The 23,461-nt window shown below is 71.9% G+C and overlaps 1 protein-coding gene across 1 annotated transcript; it reads left to right on the top strand.

The window, feature by feature from the left end:
* The first annotated feature begins 1,416 nt into the window (after positions 1–1,416).
* On the top strand, positions 1,417–22,234 carry MICALL2 (MICAL like 2). The gene is made up of 17 exons (XM_045576582.1): positions 1,417–1,723; positions 7,692–7,740; positions 8,197–8,338; positions 9,488–9,655; positions 10,217–10,330; positions 11,164–11,719; positions 12,716–12,984; positions 13,229–13,322; positions 15,479–15,639; positions 16,293–16,424; positions 16,636–16,700; positions 16,785–16,908; positions 17,039–17,129; positions 18,302–18,375; positions 20,690–20,804; positions 20,939–20,985; positions 22,073–22,234. Exons 1-17 carry the CDS (start codon positions 1,581–1,583, stop codon positions 22,147–22,149), a joined length of 2,421 nt encoding a protein of 806 aa, XP_045432538.1. The 5' UTR covers positions 1,417–1,580; the 3' UTR covers positions 22,150–22,234.
* Positions 22,235–23,461: the final 1,227 nt, after the last annotated feature.

Here is a 23,461-nt window from a genome sequence, read left to right as displayed (position 1 = left end):
GGGAGGGAGAAGAGGGGCTGGGGCCCTGGCCTGGGGGCCTGGGGAGGAGCAGGGCCCCAGAAGGAAGTGCTGTGTGAGATGCCGTGGGGACACAGCACAGATGCACCAAGTCACTGTCTGGAGCAGCCCACGTGGGGACATCACACCGGCTTTTCCAGTTCCAGCTGCTGCCCTGCGGTCAGGAAGCGCGCTGGTTCCTGTTCGGGCTGGGCCACCTGCCGCCTCGCCGGCCGCCTTGCCCTTTGTCCTCATCCGGGAGCCCCGGCAGGTGTGGCAGCGGGCATCCCAGCTTGCAGGACCCGGTCAGCGCCTGCTTGCACGCCCCCGAGACGGGCCTTGCACACGCTGGGCGGCCGGGGCCCTCGCCGCAGGCTGAGCTGCGGGGAAGCTGGGGTCTGGCCGGGCCTGGGCTGGAGGGCCGGGTCTCTGCTCCTTCGAGGGGCGGGGACCACGCTCCCGCCTTCCTTCCTGCAGCCGGTCTGGGCCAGCCCGAGGCTGCAGGGTGCGGGCGCACATTTGGTCAGTGTTTCCGCTGTCGTCCACGTGGCCACAGGCAGGGTTTCCTGGGAAGAACGTGTGGGGAGCCGCCCGCTCACAGGGCCTTGAGAGGTGCTTTGCTGGGTCACTTGTGTCACAGACACAAACGGAAACGGAGACGCCGCGACGCCCAGGAGGGCCTGGTGCCCCAAGCAGCCAGGGAAGAGCCGGAGCGGGAGGCTCCCGGCCCTACACCCGGCCCAGCCTCGGGCGCCTCCCTGTGCTCGGAGGAGTGAGCCCCGCCTTGCCGGGCACCTCTCAGGCCTAAAACCCGGAAGAATGCTTTTTCTTTTTCTTCTAATCCTCACCTGAGGGTGTGTTTCTACTGATTTTAGAGAGAGGGAGGGGGAGCGAGAGAAATGTCCATCAGTTGCCCCCGCCCCCGAATAATACATGCCCCGACCAGGAATAGAAGACACGACGTTTTAGTGCGTGGGACGATGCTCCAACCACTGAGCCACCTGGCTAGGACAGAACCTGGAAGGGAAAGTCCTTTCCCGCGAAACTGCGATGCCGGGTGTTGGAGGGGAGCACGTGCTCCGGGAGACCACAGGCCGGCAGCCTGGCCCCCTGCCCCGGGCATGGGCCCTGTGTGAGCGGCCACGCTACTCCGCCGGGAGGGTGGGCGGTGGCGGGCTTCCGGGAAGGCAGCCCCGAGGCCTGGGGGCAGCGGAGCGGGCACCCAGGGCGGCCCCCTTCGCCCTGACCCGCGGCTGCAAGGGGTGGGCGGGGCCGCCGGGGCGGGGCCTGGACCCTGAGGGGCGGCGCCTGACGCAAACATTAGTCTTCAAGGGGCGGGGCCAGGCCTGGAAGGGGCGGGGCCGTGGAGGCAGCAGCCAATGCGGGCGTGGTGGGCGGGGCCGGAGGCCGGGGCGGCCGGGGACTCTGCGCTCCGCCGGCCGCTGTCCCGCCGGCTGCCCGGCCCCTCCGGTCCTCCCGGCCCGGCCCGGCCCCTCGTCCTCCCGCTTCGGGGGTCGGGCCCCGCGTCCCCGGAGGCGCCGGCGGCCGCTGCCCGCTGCCCGCTGCCCGCTGCCCGCTCCGGCATGGCGGCCATCCAGGCGCTGCAGCAGTGGTGCCGGCAGCAGTGCGAGGGCTACCGGGACGTGAGCATCACCAACATGACCACGTCCTTCCGCGACGGCCTGGCCTTCTGCGCCATCCTGCACCGCCACCGGCCCGACCTGCTGTGAGTGCGCCCGGCCCCGGCCCGGCCCGGCCCCTGGCCTCCATCCCCGGCCCCGGCCTCGGCCCCGGCCTCCATCCCCCGGCCCCCTGCCCCGACCCCCCGGCCCCCGGCCCCCGGTCCCCGGTCCCCCGGCCCCGGCCCCGGCCCCGGCCCCCCGGCCCCCGGTCCCCGGTCCCCCGGCCCCGGCCCCCTGCCCCGGCCCCCGGCCCCCGGTCCCCGGCCCCCGGTCCCCCGGCCCCGGCCCCGGCCCCGGCCCCGGCCTCCATCCCCGGCCCCCGGCCTCGGCCCCGGCCTCCATCCCCCGGCCCCCGGCCTCCATCCCCCGGCCCCCGGCCCCCTGCCCCGGCCCCCGGCCCCCGGTCCCCCGGCCCCCGGCCTCCATCCCCCGGCCCCGGCCCCCGGCCCCCGGCCCCGGCCCCGGCCTCGGCCCCCGGCCCCCGGTCCCCCGGCCATGGCCCCCGGCCTCCATCCCCCGGCCCCCGGCCTCCATCCCCCGGCCTCCATCCCCCGGCCTCCATCCCCCGGCCCCGGCCCCCGGCCCCCGGTCCCCCGGCCCCCGGCCCCCGGTCCCCGGCCCCGGCCTCCATCCCCCGGCCCCCGGTCCCCCGGCCCCGGCCCCGCCGGCAGCAGCGTGACTCGGGCCGGCTCTCCGGCCTCCCTGCCCTCCGCCCCCGCCTGGGGGGCTGGGCCCGGCCCGTGTGTGGCACCGCCCTCCCCAGGCCCAGGCTCCTAAGCAGCTGGGGCTCGGAGGGGGCGGGGCGCGCAGAGCAGGAGCCCGACCCCCTTGTCAGGCCCCTGCACCCGAGGGTGACAAGGGGCGAGGGGGAGGCAGCCCCGCTCCTGGGAGCCAGGAAGGTGGGCAGGGGAGGGGACGGGTCTTGACGTGAGGCCAGGGGCTGCCACTCGCGGTGCCAGCCTTGCCCCCCTCCACGGCCCCCTCTGTTCCGTTGCTCACTGGGCCCGGCCCTCCCTCTGCAAAGCGGCTCTGGAGCCCGGAAGGCCGCCAGCTGGGGGCCCCGCGTTCCGCACGTCTCCTGCGAAGTCCAGGCTGGAGGGGAGGGCGGGGAGAGGGGAGCACACGTGCAGGGAGAGGCAGGCACCCCCGTGTGCTTGCACTGCAGATGGGGAGACTGAGGCCTGAGGAGAGGCCTGTGCAGGGCTGCCGCCGGGGCCCTCTGTGCCCCCGGACGGTCTGGGAAGGAGGCCCCCGGAATCCCTCTGCTCCGAGGGCCTCTGTGGGGCCTCTGGGAGTCCCGTGTGGCCGGGGCGGCGGCCGCTGCTCCCCGCCCAGCGAGGTGCTGTCGCCCCGGGAGGCAGACGAGGCAGACGCCGAGCCGCGGAAACAGCTAGGCGGGGTGGGTGGGGACCGGAGAGGGCGCGAGGGAGAGAGGTGGGCAGGCAGGTCCTGACAGGCTGGCTGGGGGCTGCAGGAGGGGCTGCGCTCGGAGGGGGAGTTGGAGCCGTGGTCTGGGGGCTCCGCAGCCTCAGCCGCCACATGGGTGTGCCTGAGGCTTGGGCTCTTTCTGGGCCCGGGAGCTTCCCAGCTGTGCTGGGGCTGAAGGCCCAGAGCCTGTGTGCGTGTGTGTGCGTGTACGTCTGTGTCTGTGCGTGTGCGTGTGCGTGTGTCATAGAGGGCTGTGTGTGTGTGTGCGTGTGCGTGAGCCTGTCCCAACAGGCACTGCTGCCTGCGGTGAGCAGGGGCTCGCACACCTGGGCATGGACCAGAGCTGGCCTGGGCGGGCCCCTGGCCGCTGCCTGGCCGCCATGTGCCTGCCACGCTCAGCACTGTGTCCGTGTCCGTGTCCGTGTCCGTGTCCATGCAGGCGGCCGTGGCCCTGCCTCGGGGAGAGGGCCTCAGTCGCGGACGGTGAGCGAGTGAATGAAAGCTCCCGGCAGCTCGCGAGGGGGGAGGGGGGAGGTGCCCTCCGGCCTCGCCGTGACCTGCTGGCTGCTGACTTGGCTGCGGTCCGTCTGCCCACTGGACTTTCGGCTCAGAAGGTGGGGCGTCTGTTTGCAGTTCACCGCTGTCCCCAGCCTGGCGCCCGGCCCGGACAGGTGCTCGGTGGAATCTGCACAGCTGGAGGCCGAGAGATAAGGGCTTGCCCTTGGGGCTCCGCAGATAGGGTAGGAGTTCGGCCGTGCAGGTGTGAGTGCGGAGGGCGAGGGGGGCCCTGTGACCACGGAGGCGGGTGTTGGAGCCCCCAGGAGCCGGGGGACAAGGAGCAGCATCGGCGCCAGCCCCCGGCGGGCACACGGGCGGGCACACCGGGCTGTGGGGATGGGTGCTGCCCGTGTGGTCAGTGGTTACGGCAGGACCAGGAGGCAGCGCAGGTTTGCGCCTGGTGGGTGTGGCTCCATAGGTGCTGAACAGCTGTGTGTGTGTGCGTGTGTGTGTGTGCAGGCGTGTGGGCACACGTGTGTCCCGTGCCCGAGCCCTTGTTGTGCCCGTGTCTGTGCCTTGAACACCTGCCTCCACTCTGACCCCTCAGGGCCTCTGGCCAGGTGGCGGCTGGGAGGGCATCTCCCCAAAGCGATGGGCTGCCGGCCGGCCCCAGAGGGCCGGGAGCGGAGGGGCAGGAGGACAGGGGGGCCGCTGTGCCTGCCCGTCCGGTGAGACCCTGGGCAGCGGGGGGGACATCCTGTCTCCGGCCCCTTTGTCTGTCCGGTCCTTCCTGCTGCTCCGAGCCGCTTCCTCTGGGCCCAGCGGAAGGAGAGCCGTGGAGCCGCAGGCGGGGCCGGCCAGGTGGGGACGCGCCCAGTGCCGCCGGGCCCAGGAGCTCACGTGCGGCAGGAGGCCATGCGGCCGCGTTGGGCTCCTTGGGGTCCGGGGGGGCGTGGGTGAACCTGCGTGGGGGGGACGGCTCCTCGGGGGGCCGGGGCCTGCAGGTCTGTCTCCCGTGAGGCCCGGTGAGCAGCCAGCTGAGCCGGGGCCGCCCAGCACCGCAGCCCAGGCACACGCCTGGGACCGGGGTTCCCCGGAGGGGCCGGTGTGAGCCTGGTGCCCGGCAGAGCCCCCAGCACGGCAGCCCAGGCTGCTGAGGGGCCGTCTGTAGCCGCTGTGGACGGACAGAAACCCGAGGGCGGGCCAGGGCGCGGCTGCAGGTCGCCGGGCCTCGGTATCCCCGCTGGGTGGTGACCTGGTCCGTCCCCCCAGGGCCAGGGCCAGGGCCAGGGCCAGGCGGCGGCTCCGTGACCACGGCCTCGACACGCCTGCGGTTGGGTCAGGAGACGCCCAGGGGCCCCCGGGAGCTGAGGCAGCACTGACCCTCCTGCATGAGGTCAGCAGGAAGTGGCCTGGGGACAGAGGCCCTCTGTCCTCGCTGAGGGCCTGCTGCCCAGCCTTCTGGCCTGAATCTGCAGGGTGGACAGGCCCCCTCCTTGGGGGCGGCCCAGGGCCCATCGCCCCCCAAGATCCCCTCCTGGGCTGCCCTCTGGGCTGGGCAGGGATAGGGCTGGTGCCTCCTGCGGAGGCCTGAGCTGGGCAGCTGCTGAGGCCCCTCACTTGCCCACCGGGTACAGGAAGGGGGCCTCGGCACCGCGTCCCCCGGGCCCCCTCCCCATGTCCGTCCCAGGGCGCCTGCCTGGGGTCACTTCCCCGCAGCCCTGTCTCCACCTCTCTCTGCCGAGTCCCCACCCGGCTTTCTCTCCGTCCCTCTGCCCCTCCCCCTGCTCCCTTCACGCCAGGATTGACTCCAGATGGGCTCGGGGTGCCTGGAGAAGGCTCCGGAATGGCTTTCCCTTCTGTCTGCCCCCTCGGCCCCAGCGCGCCCCCAGGGCTGCATGTTGTTCCAGGAAATAAACAGCGTGAGGTCAGCTCGCCAGGAATTCGGAGGGACACAGGCCGAGCCCCCAGGCGCTGGGCCAGGAGGCGGCCCTCAGCGCCTGCAGTCCTGGCGGGTGGGCGGGCGGGCTGGCTGTGGCCGTGGGAGGCAGGCAGGGGCTCGGCCGGGCCATGCCAGAGGCCTGGGACCCGGGGGCTGTGGTGGTTCCTCCTGGTCACTCATCGGTGTTGACAGCGTAAGTGGTCCGGTCGGCTCAGCGGTTGAGCTTCGACTATGAACCAGGAGGTCACGGTTCGATTCCCAGTCAGGCACAGGCCCGGGTTGTGGGCTCCATCCACAGTGGGGGGCGTGCAGGAGGCGGCCCTCAATCCGTGATGGGTCGCTCTCATCGTGGGTGTTTCTCTCTCTCTCCCTCTCTTTCCTCTGAAATGAATAAAAATACATTTTTTGAAAAAGAAAGAGCGAGCGAAGGCCAGCAGAACGCTCCTCCACAAGCATGTATGGAGCGCCGGCTGTATGCCCGGCGTCTCCGAGGCCCAGAGCCTCGGGCCGGCGGCCGGACACGCCCGCGGCCGGCGCCTCTCCCTGCGTCTCCGTCCCAGTTCCCTCTTGGTGAGGACACGGCCCTGGGGACGGGCCACCCAGTGACCTTGATCGGATTCTCTCTGTAAAGACCCTCCCGCTTGTCAGGGACAAACAGAACTTGTTTTCCTGCCTCCGGCGGCCGGGGGCGCCTCGGCGGGGCTGACCCGGCAGGTCTGTGGGGCGGGGGGGGGGGGCGGACTGGGCTTTCAGAGGGGTGGGTGTGGGCGGACGCGGGGGAGCCCGGGGCGTGGCCAGGCGAGAGCCGTGGACGCGGGAGCGGCTGGGCTGCCACGCCCCCCTCCCGCCCCCGCGTCCGCCCGTCCACCACACACCTGCCGGCCGCGCACAGCGCCTCTGTGCCGGTGGTCCGGCATCTGGAACGCGTTGCCGCGGGCGGTCGGCGGAGGGGGGTTTCCGGGAGAGCCGGGCCGTGATGGACGGCAGGCCCTGCGGGAGGGGGCAGGCAGCCCCGCGCCGCAGCCCGCTGCCCCCTCGGGGTCACCGCGGCCCTGGGAGCGGGGCTCTCCCGGCTGGAAGCTTCCAGAACAATCAGGTCGCACCGAAGCTTCGGGGTGCTGTTCGTGCCCCACAGACAGCCCCCGGACAGACAGACAGACGGACAGGCCTGTGTAACTGCCTCCCGGAGCCGCTGGCTGGGCTGGCTGTGCTGTCTGCTCAGGGCATCCTCCTGGGGGCGCCCGGGGCTGTGCGTGGGGGCGGGCTCCTGTCCTCGGCCACCCGGACGCGGTCTGTTCGGGGTGTGTGTGTGTGTGTGTGTGTGTGTGCGCGTGGGGGCGGGCTCCTGTCCTCGGCCACCCGGACGGGGTCTGTTCGGGGGGGGTGTGTGTGTGTGTGTGTGTATGTGTGTGTGCGTGGGGGCGGGCTCCTGTCCTCGGCCACCCGGACGCGGTCTGTTCGGGGTGTGTGTGTGTGTGTGTGTGTGTGTGCGCGCGTGGGGGCGGGCTCCTGTCCTCGGCCACCCGGACGCGGTCTGTTCGGGGTGTGTGTGTGTGTGCGTGGGGCTGGGCACCTGGTGGGCGCCTCGTTCCGCATCAGCCGGCCACGTGGCTCTGGTTGAGCATCGACCGAGGAACCAGGAGGTTGTGTTCTGACTCCGGCGGGCACAGCCCGGACTGTGGGCGCCGTCCCCGTGTGGGGTGTGCAGGAGGCGGCTGATCACGGAAGTCTGTCTCCCTTCCTCTCTGAGGTCGGTGAAAACGTGTTTTAAAAACCACGCCCCCTGGTCGCGCCTTACTGCTCTGGACGCCGGGCATGGCCTGGCTCCGTCTTCTCTGCTGTGGGACTCGGGCAGGCCACCGAGCCTCTGCCCGTCCTCACCCTGAGAGTGGGCGTGCAGCCGTGGGGTGAGCACCACGGGCGGGTGTCCCTCAGGGAATGTCTGTCCTGCCCTGCAGCCCCATTGCCCACTGAGTTTCCCTCCGGGACATGCCAGCCGCTGAGCTGTGCCCTCGGCCCAGGGCCCCGGAGCCGCCAGCCCTGCCCTCCTGAGGCCGCCTCGGTTCCCCCTTCGGGCAGGCTGGCCTCCCAGGCCTCCCAGCCCTGCTTCCCGGCCTGAGCTGCTTTGCATTTTTATCTTCCAGAAACTTCGACAGTCTCAGGAAGGAGGACGTCTATGAGAACAACCAGCTGGTGAGTCCCGCCTGCCCGCCCTGCGGTCCCGTCCAGTGGAGGGCGTCCCCGTCCAGCTGTGGCTGTGCCCGGCCCCTGACCCCGCTCCCCGCTCCCCTCCGGGAGCATGGGGTGCTGGGCCCCTTCTCCTCCGAGGCAGCGCCGGCCCCGGGGTCCTGGGTGGGCCGTCCCCCGCCCGGCCCAGCCTCTCAGCCAGGGTCCCGGACCCACTGCTTCAGCCTTCCCGGCCCAGCCCGCCCGCTTCATTGCTTCAGGGTGCGCTCCCTGCCCTCGCCCTCTGACATCCGGAGCCCCCAGCTGGCCCCACTACGCAGACGGGTAAACCGAGGCCCAGGGAGGACACAGGCCGAGCTGGAACTTTGGGCCCAGACGTCTCTGGGCTCCAGTGGGGTTCTTGCTCCTGGCACCGGGGTGAGCCGGTGGCCAGGCGACTCCCTGCTGACCGTCCCTCCCCAGGCCTTCCGCGTGGCCGAGGAGCAGCTGGGGATCCCAGCCCTGCTGGAGGCCGAGGACATGGTGGCTCTGAAGGTGCCCGACCGGCTGAGCATCCTGACCTACGTGTCGCAGTATTACAACTACTTCCATGGACGCTCGCCCAGTGAGTGCCCGCCGCCCTGACGCCCCCCTGCCCAGTGCCCACTGCCCTGGCGGCCCCCCTGCCCAGTGCCCACCGCCCTGGAGGCCCCCCTGCCCAGTGCCCACCGCCCTGGAGGCCCCCCTGCCCAGTGCCCACTGCCCTGGAGGCCCCCTCTGCTCAGTGCCCACTGCCCTGGCGGCCCCCTCTGCCCAGTGCCCACTGCCCTGGAGGCCCCCCTCTGCCCAGTGCCCACTGCCCTGGAGGCCCCCTCTGCCCAGTGCCCCCTGCCCTGGAGGCCCCCTCTGCCCAGTGCCCACTGCCCTGGAGGCCCCCTCTGCCCAGTGCCCACTGCCCTGGCGGCCCGCCTCTGCCCAGTGCCCACTGCCCTGGCGGCCCCCTCTGCCCAGGGCGTGGCCAGGACTGGTCCTCCTCGCACTGCTCAGAGCAGGCTCCCTCAGGCCCAGCTCCGATGCCCCCATCTGGTCCTGACATTGTGTCAGGCTTTGTGCATGCTCCCCCCACATTCCTCGGCCTTAGAAATCCCCGGAACCCGGGCTCCGGGCCAGCCCCGCCTCCCGCCTCCCGCCTCCCCACCCCACTTTGTGCAGAAACAGAAAAGTCCCTTCCTGACCCAGCGGGGGACAGGCGGGAGGGGGAGTCCGCCCAGCGGGTGGTGCTGGCTGTGGCTGCCCCCCACACCTGGAGCTGCCCCCCGCCCCGCCCCCGGGCCGGGCCCAGCCGGGCACCACACCTCCCAGGGCTCAGGAGGGCCCAGCCGGGCACCACACCTCCCAGGGCTCAGGAGGGCCCAGCCGGGCACCCACACCTCCCAGGGCTCAGGAGGGCCCAGCCGGGCACCCACACCTCCCCGGGCCCAGGCACCCACACCTCCCAGGGCCCAGGAGGGCCCAGCCGGGCACCCACACCCCCCAGAGCTCAGGCCCCAGCCGGGCACCACACCCCCCAGAGCTCAGGCCCCAGCCGGGCACCACACCTCCCAGAGCTCAGGCCCCAGCCGGGCACCCACACCTCCCAGAGCTCAGGCACCCACACCCCCCAGGGCTCAGGCCCCAGCCGGGCACCCACACCTCCCAGGGCTCAGGCACCCACACCCCCCAGGGCTTGGGCGGGGCCCAGACCCTGGGAGCCCTGACCTGCGTCTCCTGCCAGTTGGGGGCATGGCTGGCGTGAAGAGGCCCCCGTCCGAGGCCCAGGAGGAGCCGTCCGGGAAGCGGGCCTTGCCCACGCCCGCCCGGGGGCCGCTGTCCCCCGTCAGCACCAACGTCCAGCGGAAGGACCGGGGCGCGGAGGGCCCCCCGCTGAAGGCTGTAAGCGCCAGGCGGCCCGCCCTCTGGTTCCGGGGCTGGGGGGGGGGGCTCAGTTTACCCTGGAACCCCTGCTGGGGTCAGGGGTCGGGGGTCCCTTGGGGTCCACTAGGTCCCAGCCCAGCCTCAGCACATTTACCGGGAGGCCAGGGACTGGCTCCCGAGTTCCTGCCGCCCTGTGTGGCCGGGATAGGGTCCCCATGGTGCAGACGGGTAAACTGAGGCCCAGGAGGCCCACAGGCTGAGCTGAGCTTGAACCTTGAACCCAGACGTAACCGGCCGCTCCCTCTCCGTGGGTCCGGCCCAGCCAGGGAGCTGTGCCCCTTTCAGAGGTGGAGCCTGGAAGGGCCATACCGTGTGCTCGGGCGCCCCCTGCTGTTTCCGGCCGCCACACCGGCTCCGGGGCTGGGCCGGGACATTCGGAGCGGGTTGGATTTCTGCTTTGGGGTGGGAACTTTGAACCCCAAACCAAGCCTCCAGCCACATCCCCTTGGCCAGGCTGGAGGCCCTGGGCTTGGCGTCCAGCTGGCCTGGGCCCAGCCCGGCGCTGCTCTGGGGCCTCAGCTCGGCCCCCCCCCCAGGGCCAGGGCGGCGCCGGGAGCAGCTCCTGCGCGCTGTGCGGCCGGCACGTGCACCTGGTGCAGCGACACCTGGCGGACGGGAGGCTGTACCACCGCAGCTGCTTCAGGTGGGGCTGCGGGGGGGGGGTGGGGGGTGGGGGCTGTGCGGGGTGGGGGCTGTGCGGGGGTGGGGGGCTGTGGGGGGGGTGGGGGGGCTGTGCGGGGGGTGGGGGGCTGTGTGGGGGGTGGGGGGGCTGTGCGGGGAGTGGGGGGCTGTGTGGGGGTGGGGGGCTGTGCAGGGGGATGGGGGGCTGTGGGGGGGGCTGTGTGGGGTGGGGGGCTGTGCGGGGGGTGGGGGCTGTGCGGGGGGTGGGGGGCTGTGGGGGGGTGGGGGCTGTGGCAGGGGGTGGGGGGGCTGTTGTGGGGGGGTGGGGGGCTGTGGCGGGGCTGGGGGGCGGTGCAGGGGGATGGGGGCTGTGGTGGGGGGGGGGCTGTGTGGGGTGGGGGGCTGTGCGGGGGGTGGGGGGCTGTGGGGGGGTGGGGGCTGTGCAGGGGGATGGGGGGCTGTGGGGGGGGCTGTGTGGGGTGTGGGGGGCTGTGCAGGGGGATGGGGGCTGTGGGGGGGGCTGTGTGGGGTGGGGGGTTGTGCGGGGGGTGGGGGGCTGTGGTGGGGGGTGGTGGGGCTGTGCAGGGGGTGGGGGATCTGTGGCGGGGGGCTGTGTGGGGGTGGGTGGCTGTGCGGGGGGTGGGGGTGGGGGGGGCTTGTGTGGCGGGGGGTGGGGGCTGTGGCGGGGGCTTGTGGGAGTGGGGGGCTGTGCGGGGGGCTGTGTGGGGGTGGGGGGCTGTGCAGGGGTGCCTGTGTGTGTGTGTGGGGGGGGTGGGCCTGGCCCCCGCAGCCCCCGGGAGCAGCCGGAGGAGGCGTCTGTGGGTCGGGCTCCGGTGATGGACGCCCCCCCCCCAGGTGCGCGCGGTGCTCCGGCACCCTGCGGCCCGGCGCCTACCGGCCCACGGCCCAGCCCGGCGTCTTCGTCTGCTCCAGCCGCTGCCCCGCCGCCCCCCCCGCGGAGCCCCGGCCGCCCAGCGCCCCCCCGACGGCCCCGGAGGCCGGGCCCGCAGCCCCGGGGCCCGCGGTGGGCGCCCCGGCCGAAGGCCCCCCGCGGGGCACCCCCTGCCAGGCCCCCGCGGGGGGCCCCGTGGGCGGAGCCCGGACGCCGGTGGACCAACAGCTCCCCGGTGGGGTGGTCCCCCCGCCCGGGACCCCCGGCCGGCAGCCCCCGTCCCGCTGCGGCCCCCACAGCCCCCGGCCGGCTCCCGGCCGCACGGCCGGCCCGGGCAGCCTCCCCGGGGCCCGGGCCCCCGGCCTGGACCCCCGCGGCCTCCCGGACGCAGCAGGCCCGCGAGAGGTTCCTGCTGGCGCCCGCGGCCCCCGCGCCCTCCGCGGCCGACCGCCGGGAGCAGGCGCTGAGCTGTCTCCGGAAGGCCCTGCCCGGGCTCCGAGGGGCACCGGAGCCAGGCAGGTGCGTGGGGAAGGAGGACGGGGCGCCCGTCTGCCCGGGATCCCAGAGGCCGGGGGGGGGTGGGGGTTGGCTGGGGTTCCGGGCCACTGGCCATGTGGTGAGGCTGCACCTCCAGCCTCATGTGGTGAGGTTCCTCCTCTGGGAACGGGAGGATGAGAGGAGCGAGTGCTTGTGGGCGGCGGGAGGGGACCCAGCTACCACCTGAGCTGCATGCCCTCGGGGGGGGGCGGTGCAGCGGCTCTGCCACGGCCCCCAGGGGCTCGGTGCTGCTGGGCACCACCTGTCAGCCGCCCTGCCCCGCCCCGCCCTCTGCACGCACGGGGCAGGTGCCATACGGGGGGCAGGGGGCGGCGCCAATGTCCTGGGCTGACCCACCTGGCTGCTGGGCCCGGGGAGACTGGCTCTCGGGGAGGGTCCTTCCTGCTCTTCCAGCTTCCGGTGCCCGGGCACCTCCTCCCTGTGCCTGTCTTCACGTCTGTCCTGTGCCTGTCTGCTCTTCTGTCTCGTAAGGACGAGCCATGGACTTAGGGCACCCTAATGCAGGATGGCCTCACCCTCAGATTCACTGGCACAGCCTGTCCATGCCGGTGGACGGGGATTGTGGGGACACACTCAGCTCACTCCTCACCTAGCGAGTAAGGAGACGCCGCGCCTGGCTGGCATGCGCCACTGCCTCCTGCTGCCCTGCCAGCGCGGCCTGTGGCTCCCGGGCGGCCCGGGACCAGGAGGGCAGCCAGGAGGCCCGGGCGGGCCATGGCTCGGCAGGTGGGGGGACGGGGACAGGGTGCTGTGCTCCTCGCACCCCCATACCTGATGTGTTTGGGGGTATTTTAACCTCATCGCACACCAGCCTTAAGCAGGAGAGTAAGATCAGACAGTGCCCAGGAGGGTGGGCATTGGAACCAGCCACCCAGGGGAGACTGAGGGGCTTCTGCAGGCATCATGGGAGGGACTCCTGGATCCACCTGTGCCTGATGCCCACTCTCGCACCCACAGGCCCGCCCCAGCCACTGCCTCTGCTTCCAACGGCCTTCCCAGAGCCGAAGGGCCACGAGCAGGTCCATCGGCCAAGCTGCCACAGCCGGTGTCTCCCCCGGCCCTCAGCCCCCCTGCAAAGACTGAGTCGGCAGCCCCCCCGAGTGTGGGCACCACAGCACGGGCATCCACGTCGCCCACGGTGGGCAGGGCGAGCTCAGCGGCGCCCTCAGGGGGCAGCCGGGCAGCTGCTGACTCCAGGGTGAAGCCAGAGGCCCCGCTGGCGAAGGGTGAGAGCCCACAGTGAGGGCCGGGGGCGGGGTGGTCCCTGCACGGACGGTCAGCAGCCGCGGGCTTGCTGGGCAGGGGAGGCCCCGAGAGGCTCTCAGCCTGGAGGCCCGCCTCCCAGCAATGCTCCTTCCCAGGCCCTGGCAGGGGCGCCTGCGGCTGGAATGGCTGCAGGAAGATGTGGCCCAGCCTTTTCCAGTCTCTCCCAGACCCCCCCAATATGGCTCACCCCACCCCCCCCGCCAGGCCCAAGTGCCGGCTCCCAGAAGGACCAGGTGGATGGGCCGGCAGCGTGGAGGAGCCACCTGAAGCCCGTGGCGAAGAAGCACCCGGCTGAGAGGTGAGGAGCGAGTGGGCGGGCTGGGGCTCCTGGGCCTGGACCTCCCCTGTGCCTGTGGTTTGTGCTCACGGGCCCGACCAGGAGCCCATGTCCCAGGGTTACCCGGGGCCTGGCACATAGTAGGTGCTCAACAAATGCTCTTGGGTAAAAACACACATCGATTGGTCAACACACCCACAGCAGGGATGTGGTCAACACACCCACAGCAGGGATGTGGGTGCGTCCCAGCATTGCATCTGAGCAGCGGAAGCCAGCTCTGTCCGAAGGATGGGACATTTCACACCAGCCTGAGGGGTCACAGCAGCCTGTCCCTGAGTGACAGGGGACGGCTCACACCTGCCTGAGTGACAGGACGGCTCACACCTGCCTGAGTGACAGGGACAGTTCACACTGGCTCACACCTGCCTGAGTGACAGGGAAAGTTCACACTGGCTCACACCTGCCTGAGTGACGGGACGGCTCACACCCCCCTGAGTGACAGGACGGCTCACACCAGCCTGAGTGACAGGGGAAAGTTCACACTGGCTCACACCAGCCTGAGTGACAGGGGAAAGTTCACACTGGCTCACATCAGCCTGAGTGACAGGGGAAAGTTCACACTGGCTCACACCAGCCTGAGTGACAGGGGAAAGTTCACACTGGCTCACCCCCCCCTAATTGACAGGATGGCTCACACCAGCCTGAGTGACAGGGGAAAGTTCACACTGGCTCACACCTGCCTGAGTGACGGGACGGCTCACACTGGCTCACACCCCCTGAGTGACAGGACGGCTCACCTGGCTCACCCACCCCCCCCCCCCCAATTGACAGAATGGCTCACACCAGCCTGAGTGACAGGGGAAAGTTCACACTGGCTCACACCCCCCTGAGTGACAGGGGACGGCTCACACTGGCTCACACCCCCCTGAGTGACAGGACGGCTCACACTGGCTCACCCCCCCCCCCCCAATTGACAGAATGGCTCACACCAGCCTGAGTGACAGGGGAAAGTTCACACTGGCTCACACCCCCTGAGTGACAGGGGACGGCTCACACCTGCCTGAGTGACAGGACGGCTCACACCCCCCTGAGTGACAGGACGGCTCACACCAGCCTGAGTGACAGGGGAAAGTTCACACTGGCTCACACCAGCCTGAGTGACAGGGGAAAGTTCACACTGGCTCACCCCCCCCTAATTGACAGGATGGCTCACACCAGCCTGAGTGACAGGGGAAAGTTCACACTGGCTCACACCTGCCTGAGTGACGGGACGGCTCACACTGGCTCACACCCCCCTGAGTGACAGGACGGCTCACACTGGCTCACCCACCCCCCCCCCCCCAATTGACAGAATGGCTCACACCAGCCTGAGTGACAGGGGAAAGTTCACACTGGCTCACACCCCCCTGAGTGACAGGGGACGGCTCACACCAGCCTGAGTGACAGGGGACGGCTCACACCTGCCTGAGTGACAGGGGAAAGTTCACACTGGCTCACACCCCCCTGAGTGACAGGACGGCTCACACCCCCCTGAGTGACAGGGGACGGCTCACACCAGCCTGAGTGACAGGGGACGGCTCACACCCCCCTGAGTGACAGGACGGCTCACACCCCCCTGAGTGACAGGGGACGGCTCACACCAGCCTGAGTGACAGGGGAAAGTTCACACTGGCTCACACCCCCCTGAGTGACAGGGGACGGCTCACACCCCCCTGAGTGACAGGATGGCTCACACCCCCCTGAGTGACAGGGGACGGCTCACACCTGCCTGAGTGACAGGGGACAGTTCACACTGGCTCACCCCCCCCCGAGTGACAGGATGGCTCACCCCCGCCTGAGTGACGTGGGGCTGTGTTCCCATTGGGAAACTGAGAAGGCAGGAAGGCAGGCGGCTGGTGGGTCCATCATAGGGCCTGGAATCCTCACTCATGTGAACCGGCCTCGGTGGCCGAGGGACAAGAACACTCAGTGGGCCTGACCCCAAGCACGGGCCCGCCTGTGGGGGAATGGGGCGGGGGTGGGGTGCATAGACACACCTGTGCTCTGGGAGGGTCCCAGGAGGCAGGGGCGGGGCCTCGGAGCCCACGCACCACAGGCAGCTGTCCTCTGCGGAGTGAGTGCCTCAGGCGTGTCGGTGCGGGGCACGCCCTTTCTCTGCTGACCTGTCCCCTGCCCAGGGCCCCGGAGCCGATGGAGCCGCGGGGCCCCGGGAAGCCGAGGGCGGGGGCTGCGCCCCAGAAGGCCGCTGGGAGCTCCGAGGGGGGCGTCTGCATCACCTTGACCCCCGTGCAGCCCGACAGGACGCCGGGCCCTGCTGGCCCCCAGCCCAGCTGCTCCGGTAATTCCCGGCAGGAAACCAGGGTCCCAGTGACCTCCCCGCCCAGCCAGGGGACAGGGCCTAGGGGTCGCCTCTGGGGGCAGCGTCCAGGTCTGGGGCTGTGGGTTGTGCTTCAGGAAGGGAGAGGGAGAGGGGTCCTGGTGGGCAGTGGGTGTGTGCACGTTGTGTGTGCATGGGTGAGCACGTGTGTGCCTGTACATGTGCACGTGTGTGTGTGTTCCCACCCTCTTTCACCCCTCTTCCTGTGTGGCCTTGAGCGGCCGCCAGCCCAGAGCTGTGCGAGGATTCTGCCCTCACTGCTGCTGTGGCTGCCAGCTGCGCCCCCACTGGGAGCCGTGGGCCCGGGCTGGGAGCCGTGGGCCCGGGCTGGGAGCCGTGGGGCCGGGCTGGGAGCCGTGGGCCCGGGCTGGGAGCCGTGGGGCCGGGCTGGGAGCCGTGGGCCCGGGCTGGGAGCCGTGGGGCCGGGCTGGGAGCCGTGGGCCCGGGCTGGGAGCCGTGAGGCTGGGCTGGGAGCCGTGGGCCCGGGCTGGGAGCCGTGGGCCCGGGCTGGGAGCCGTGGGGCCGGGCTGGGAGCCGTGGGCCCGGGCTGGGAGCCGTGGGCCTGGGGAGGAGACCGGCCTGCTGGCCCCACGTCACGTCTGTCCCGTCCACAGCAGCCGCCTCCCGCACGGCGCCCTCCCCGTCCGGCCGCAGGAAGCTGGCGGTGCCCCCCAGCCTGGACGTCTCTGGCAGCTGGCTTCAGCCCAGGCCCCCGCGGCAGGAGGCCCAGGGCCAGGACAAGCCGGGTCAGCCGGGCAGGCTGTGCCTGCGGGGGCGCGGGCGAAGGGGCGCGGGCAAAGGGGAGCCATGCTGAGGGCGCCGCCCTGCAGGAGGCGGGGCCTGTCTCTGTCTGTGGGCTCTGCCCAGGGGCCTGCTGGGTGGACAGGGAAGCTGGGGGGATAGAGCTGGGGGTGAGTTGGGCCCAGCACACTCACCCTGCCCCCTCCCCTTCTCCAGGGAGGCCCTTGGGCCCAGCCGACACCCCCGCCTCCCCTGGCAAGGCCGTGACCTCCCCGGTCAGGGTGAGTAGGCCGTGGGGCGTGGCCAGGAGCTCCGTCTGGACGGAGGGCCCTCACCCCTTCCTCCTCACACCCCTTCCTCCGCAGCTGCACCCCGACTACCTGCCCCCCGAGGAGATCCAGAGGCAGGCCCAGCAGATCCAGCGGCAGCTGGACGCACTGGAGCTCAGGGGCGTGGACCTGGAGAGGCGCCTGCGGGCGGCCGAGGGGGGTGAGCGGCCTCTCCCCACTGCCCGGCCCTCCTCGCCCCCCCCGCCCTGTCCCCCCCCCCGGCCTCCCCGCCGCCCAAAGCCAGCCTGTGGGCCCCCGGCCTCCCCGTGCCAGCCCGGCTCCTCCCGCAGACGCCTCGGAGGACGCACTCATGGTGGACTGGTTCCGGCTCATCCACGAGAAGCAGCTGCTGCTGCGGCTGGAGTCAGAGCTGATGTACAAGTGAGGGCCCAGCCCCCGGCCTCCTCCCCTCCCCCCTCCCTCCCCTCCCCCTCCCCCTCCCCTCCCCTCCCCCTCCCCTCCCCCTCCCCTCCCCTCCGCCTCCTCCCCCTCCCCCGTCCCCTCCCCCTCCTCCCCTCCCCCTCCTCCTCCCCCCTCCCCCTCCCCCATCCCCTCCCACTCCTCCCTCCCCCTCCACTCCCCTCCATCTCCTCCCCTCCCCCCCCCCTCCCCCCCCCCTCCCCTCCCCTCCTCCCCTCCCCCTCCATCCCCTCCCCTCCCCCCTCCCCCCTCCACTCCCCCTCCATCCCCTCCCCTCCCCCTCCATCCCCTCCCCTCCCCCTCCATCTCCTCTCCTCCCCCCTCCCCTCCCCCCTCTCCCCTCCCCCTCCATCTCCTCCCTCCCCCCTCCCCCTCCATCTCCTCCCCTCCCCCTCCATCTCCTCCCCTCCCCCCTCCCCCTCCATCCTCCTCCCCCCCTCCCCCTCCCCCCCTCCCCTCCCCCCCCCCCGCCGCCCCCTCCCCCTCCACCCTCCCCCCTCCCCCCTCCCCGCCTCCCTCCCACCATCCCCCTGCCCCACCCCCCTGCCGTCCCCTCCCCCTCCCCCGCTCCCCTCATCCCCCTCCCCCTCTCCCCCTCCTCTCCTCCTCCCTTCCCCTCCCTCCTCCTCCCGCTTCCTTCCCCTCCCCCTCCATCTCCTCCCCCTCCCCCCTCCCCTCCCTCCTCCCCTCCCTCCGTCCCCTCCCCTCCCCCTCCCCCCCTCCCCTCCATCCCCTCCACTCCCCCTCCCCTCCTCACTCCTCCCCCCTCCCCCTCCCCCCCCTCCCCCCCCTCCTCCCCCCTCCCCTCCCCCTCCCCCTCCCCCCTCCCCCCTCCCCTCTCCTCCTCCCGCTTCCTTCCCCTCCCCCTCCATCTCCTCCTCCCTCCTCCTCCTTCCCCCCCTCCCTCCCCATCCCTCCATTCTCCCCCTCCTCTACGCCGCCTACCCCTCCCCCCTCCTCCCCTCCCTCCTCCTCCCTCCTCCCCCTCCATCTCCTCCCCCTCCCCCTCCCCTCTCCTCCTCCCGCTTCCTTCCCCTCCCCCTCCATATCCTCCCCCTCCCCCTCCCCTCCTTCACCATTCTCCCCGTCCTCCCCCCTCCTCTCGCTGTCCCACCTCACACTGTCCCCTGCAGGGCCAAGGACCAGAGCCTGGAGGAGAAGCAGCTGGACATCTTGGACGAGCTGCGCCAGCTGATGGCCCGACCGGGTGCGTCCCCCTCCCCCTGCAGTGCGCTGTGGGGGGGGCGCTGTGGGGGGGGCGCTGTGGGGGGAGCGCTGTGGGGGGAGCGCTGGGGGGGGCGCTGTGGGGGGGGGGCGCTGTGGGGGGGGCGCTGTGGGGGGAGCGCTGTGGGGGAGCGGTTGGGGGAGCCTTGTGGGGGGGCGCTGTGGGGGGGGCGCTGTGGGGGGGGCGCTGTGGGGGGAGCGCTGTGGGGGGGGCGCTGTGGGGGGAGCGCTGTGGGGGGAGCCCTGTGGGGGGAGCGCTGTGGGGGGGGGCGCTGTGGGGGGGGCGCTGTGGGGGGAGCGCTGTGTGGGGGGTGCTGCTGGGGGTTATGGGTCCTGTGGCCGAGTGGCTTGGTTCCCGCCGTTTCCACATCCCTGTCCACACCTCTCCCCACCTCTCCCTCCTCTCCCTCCTCTGTCCACCTCTCCCTCCTCTGCCCACCTCTCCCTCCTCTGTCCACCTCTCCCTCCTCTGTCCACCTCTCCCCACCTCTCCCTCCTCTCCCTCCTCTGTCCACCTCTCCCCCCTCCCCTCTCCCTCCTCTGTCCACCTCTCCATCCTCCCCTCTCCCTCCTCTGTCCACCTCTCCCTCCTCCCCTCTCCCTCCTCTGTCCACCTCTCCCTCCTCCCCTCTCCCTCCTCTGTCCCCTCTCCCTCCTCTGTCCACCTCTCCCTCCTCTGTCCACCTCTCCCTCCTCCCCTCTCCCTCCTCTGTCCACCTCTCCCTCCTCCCCTCTCCCTCCTCTGTCCACCTCTCCCTCCTCTGTCCACCTCTCCCTCCTCTGTCCACCTCTCCCTCCTCCCCTCTCCCTCCTCTGTCCACCTCTCCCTCCTCTGTCCACCTCTCCCTCCTCTGTCCACCTCTCCCTCCTCCCCTCTCCCTCCTCTGTCCACCTCTCCCTCCTCACCTCTCCCTCCTCTGTCCACCTCTCCCTCCTCCCCTCTCCCTCCTCTCCTCACCTCTCCCTCCTCTGTCCACCTCTCCCTCCTCACCTCTCCCTCCTCTGTCCACCTCTCCCTCCTCTCTCCCTCCTCTCCTCACCTCTCCCTCCTCTGTCCACCTCTCCCTCCTCCCCTCTCCCTCCTCACCTCTCCCTCCTCTGTCCACCTCTCCATCCTCCCCTCTCCCTCCTCTGTCCACCTCTCCCTCCTCCCCTCTCCCTCCTCTGTCCACCTCTCCCTCCTCACCTCTCCCTCCTCTGTCCACCTCTCCATCCCCCCCTCTCCCTCCTCTGTCCACCTCTCCCTCATCTGCCCACCTCTCCCTCCTCCCCTCTCCCTCCTCTGTCCACCTCTCCCTCCTCCCCTCTCCCTCCTCTGTCCACCTCTCCCTCCTCCCCTCTCCCTCCTCTGTCCACCTCTCCCTCCCCTCTCCCTCCTCTGTCCACCTCTCCCTCCTCACCTCTCCCTCCTCTGTCCACCTCTCCCTCCTCACCTCTCCCTCCTCTGTCCACCTCTCCCTCCTCCCCTCTCCCTCCTCTGTCCACCTCTCCCTCCTCCCCTCTCCCTCCTCTGTCCACCTCTCCCTCCTCACCTCTCCCTCCTCTGTCCACCTCTCCATCCTCCCCTCTCCCTCCTCTGTCCACCTCTCCCTCCCCCCCTCTCCCTCCTCTGTCCACCTCTCCATCCTCCCCTCTCCCTCCTCTGTCCACCTCTCCCTCCTCCCCTCTCCCTCCTCTGTCCACCTCTCCATCCTCCCCTCTCCCTCCTCTGTCCACCTCTCCCTCCTCACCTCTCCCTCCTCTGTCCACCTCTCCCTCCTCACCTCTCCCTCCTCTGCCCACCTCTCCCTCCTCACCTCTCCCTCCTCTGTCCACCTCTCCCTCCTCTGTCCACCTCTCCCTCCTCTGCCCACCTCTCCCTCCTCACCTCTCCCTCCTCTGTCCACCTCTCCCTCCTCCTCTCTCCCTCCTCTGTCCACCTCTCCCTCCTCACCTCTCCCTCCTCTGTCCACCTCTCCCTCCTCCCCTCTCCCTCCTCTGTCCACCTCTCCCTCCTCACCTCTCCGTCCTCTGTCCACCTCTCCCTCCTCACCTCTCCCTCCTCTGTCCACCTCTCCATCCTCCCCTCTCCCTCCTCTGTCCACCTCTCCCTCCTCCCCTCTCCCTCCTCTGTCCACCTCTCCCTCCTCTGTCCACCTCTCCCTCCCCTCTCCCTCTGTCCACACTGGGCGCCCTGCGAGGCGGGTGAGGCGGCCCCGCGGTCCTTCCTTCTCCCCGCCACCCCAGGGGCCCGGGCCCCGCCCTCCCGCAGGGGGCACTGCTCTGAGGGGGCTCCGCTGACCCGGCTGCCCCTCCAGAGGGTCTGAAGTCGCCCCGGGACCGGCAGCGGGAGCAGGACCTGCTGACCCAGTACGTGAGCACCGTCAACGACCGCAGCGACATCGTCGACTTCCTGGACGAGGACCGGCTCAGGTGCGGGGGGCGGGGTCCGGGGGAGGGGGCCCGGGGGATGGGGGGGGCCGGGGAGGGCGGGGAGGGGGGCCGGGCGGAGGGGCTCCGGCTCCGGCTCGGGTGTGAGGGTGACTGGGGGGACGTTCGCATTTCAGGGAGCAGGAGGAGGACGAGGTGCTGGAGACCATGATCCAGAGGCTGGGTAACGGGGTCTGCACGGGGGAGGGGCCTGAGGGGAGGGCCTGAGGGGAGGGGCCTGAGGGGGAGGGGCCTGAGGGGAGGAGCCTGAGGGGGAGGAGCCTGAGGGGAGGAGCCTGAGGGGGAGGGGCCTGAGGGGAGGGGGCTGAGGGGAGCGGCCTGAGGGGAGGGGCATAAGGGGGAGGGGCCTGAGGGGAGGGGCATAAGGGGGAGGAGCCTGAGGGGAGGGGCCTGGGGGAGGAGCCTGAGGGGAGCGGCCTGAGGGGAGGGCCTAAGGGGGAGGAGCCTGAGGGGGAGGGGCCTGAGGGGAGGGGCCTGAGGGGAGGGGGCTGAGGGGGAGGAGCCTGAGGGGAGGGGCCTGAGGGGAGGGGCCTGGGGGGAGGAGCCTGAGGGGAGGGCCAGAGGGGAGGGCCTGAGGGGAGGGGCCTGGGGGGAGGAGCCTGAGGGGAGCGGCCTGAGGGGGAGGAGCCTGAGGGGGAGGGGCCTGAGGGGAGGGGTCTGAGGGGAGGGGCCTGGGTGGAGGGGTCTGGGGGAGGAGCCTGAGGGGAGGGGCCTGGGGGGAGGGGCCTGAGGGGAGGAGCGTGAGGGGGAGGGGCCTGAGGGGAGGGGCCTGAGGGGAGGGCCTGAGGGAAGGGGCATAAGGGGAGGGGCCTCAGGGGAGGGGTCTGGGGAGAGGGGTCTGGGGGGAGGAGCCTGAGGGGAGGGGCCTGAGGGGAGGGGTCTGGGGGGAGGGGCCTGAGGGGTGGGGCCTGGGGGGAGGGGCCTGAGGGGTGGGGCCTGGGGGGAGGGGCCTGAGGGGAGGGGCCTGAGGGGAGGGGTCTGGGGGAGGGGCCTCGGGAGGGGCCTCGGGAGGGGCCCTCGGAGCAGGCGGAGAAGGCGCACCCTTTGGGGTGTGTCCGTCAGCGGAGGGTCCAGTGCAGCTGGTCAGGGCGGGGGGCTCTGAGGCGGCGCCGGGTGCTCCGGGGACGGGTCCGGTCCTGCTGGGCCGCCGCGGGCCGGGGCGGGGGCGGCCCTGGTGGGCCCGCCGGGAACGGGGGACAGGCCCGCGGGCCGCAGCCGGAGCTGGCGTGTCCTGAGTGTCCCGTCCTCAGACCTGCAGAGGAAGAAGTCCAAGTTCCGCTTCTCCAAGATCTGGTCCCCGAAGGGCAGGAGCAGGACCCCGGAGTGAGCCCTGGCCGGGGCCCGGCGGCGGCTGGACCCTCGTGGGCCCGAGCGGCCTCAATAAAGAGCTGACCACGACCTGGCTCCGCCTCCGCTCGCCGCGCCCCGGGGGTCGGGGCGGGTGCGGGGGTGGGGGGTCTGGGCTGGGGTCGGGGCTGGGGTCGGGGCGGGGGGGTCCAGCGAGGCCCCCGGAGGGGACAGCGGGGACGGAGGGCGGGCGCCCTGCGCGGTCAGCAGGCCTGGCTGTGCGGTCAGCAGGGGGGCCTGGATGAGCCTCTGGAGGACCTGGAGGGGGCCCTGACCCTGCGGCTGAGACCGCCTCCGCAGTGTGGCCTCTCCACCACCAGATGGAGGCAGAGGGCCACCCTGCAGGGCTGGGCTCATAGACCGCCCTGCAGCCACAGCTCCTGGATGGGCCGAACTGCGCCCAGACCCCCTCCCAGGCGGCTGGGGTGCCTGTGGGGTCTCTGAGATGGCAGAAGGGCTCCAGCCTGTCCGCCGAGGGCACTGGGGCCCTCAGAGGGTCCCGCGGGGCCTGGGAGCCCCTGTCCATCACGCTGCCCCGAGTCCGGGGCGTCCGGGGTGGGCACAGTGGCGTAGTGGGCAGAGGCGGTCTGTCTGCTCGTGGTCCAGGCCCGAGCCCCACGCTGTCCTGGCTCCCCACCAGGCCGGGGCCGGACCCCACACTCAGTCACTGCAGGACAAGCACCGTCCTGGGGCCACCAGTCACCGGGCGCCAGTCCTGTGACATCCGTCAGCCCCAGGGCGGAGGAGGGGGCCGTGGGGGCCGCTGGGGTGCAGGGGCCTGGCTTCACCACTGCCCACCCCTGACCCGAGGGGTCATCCTGGGGCCCCAACAACTTGCCAGGAGCTGAGGAGAGGCTGGCCCAGCAGGCTCCGGGGCCACGTGGCTGGGCTCCTGCCTGCGCCTCAGGAGACCTCGCACGCCCAGCCTCCCCTCCTCCCGCCCCCACGTGGCCCGGAGACACCCGTTTCCAGTGGACGTGGGGTGGGGGACATGGGGGGCTGGTCCCTGGTGGCACCTCTCACTCCTGTCTTGTGGGTCTGGGGGCTGTGGCCTGTGCTGAAGGACACGGAGCAGAGGGACCCGTGGCCGAGGTCTGGCTGGGCAGAATTCAGGGGCGCTGGGCAGGGCAGTGGCTGCAGCAGGAAGGGGGGTCAGGGGAGGGCCGCCCTTTGCGGAAACTGGTGGTGTAAGCAGTGCTCTAGCCCTTTGACAAGAGGGGAAGCTGAGTCACAAAGGAGTGCCAGGCTCACGATAGGGGGGGCAGCCCGTCACACGGCCTGTGTGACGGGGC

This window comes from Pipistrellus kuhlii, unplaced genomic scaffold (assembly GCF_014108245.1).
Source record: "Pipistrellus kuhlii isolate mPipKuh1 unplaced genomic scaffold, mPipKuh1.p scaffold_m20_p_8, whole genome shotgun sequence".
Lineage (NCBI taxonomy): Eukaryota > Metazoa > Chordata > Mammalia > Chiroptera > Vespertilionidae > Pipistrellus > Pipistrellus kuhlii.
The sequence above is the reverse complement of the archived record's forward strand: the minus strand, read 5'-3'. Positions and strand labels throughout refer to the sequence as shown.

Coding starts and splice junctions, on each gene's coding strand:
- MICALL2 (XM_045576582.1), top strand. CDS start 1,581: ATGGCGGCCATCCAGGCGCTGCAGCAGTGGTGCCGGCAGCAGTGCGAG. Junction 8,339..9,487: donor CTTCCATGGACGCTCGCCCA/GTGAGTGCCCGC, acceptor GTCTCCTGCCAG/TTGGGGGCATGGCTGGCGTG. Junction 16,425..16,635: donor CCAGGGCCAGGACAAGCCGG/GTCAGCCGGGCA, acceptor CCCCTTCTCCAG/GGAGGCCCTTGGGCCCAGCC.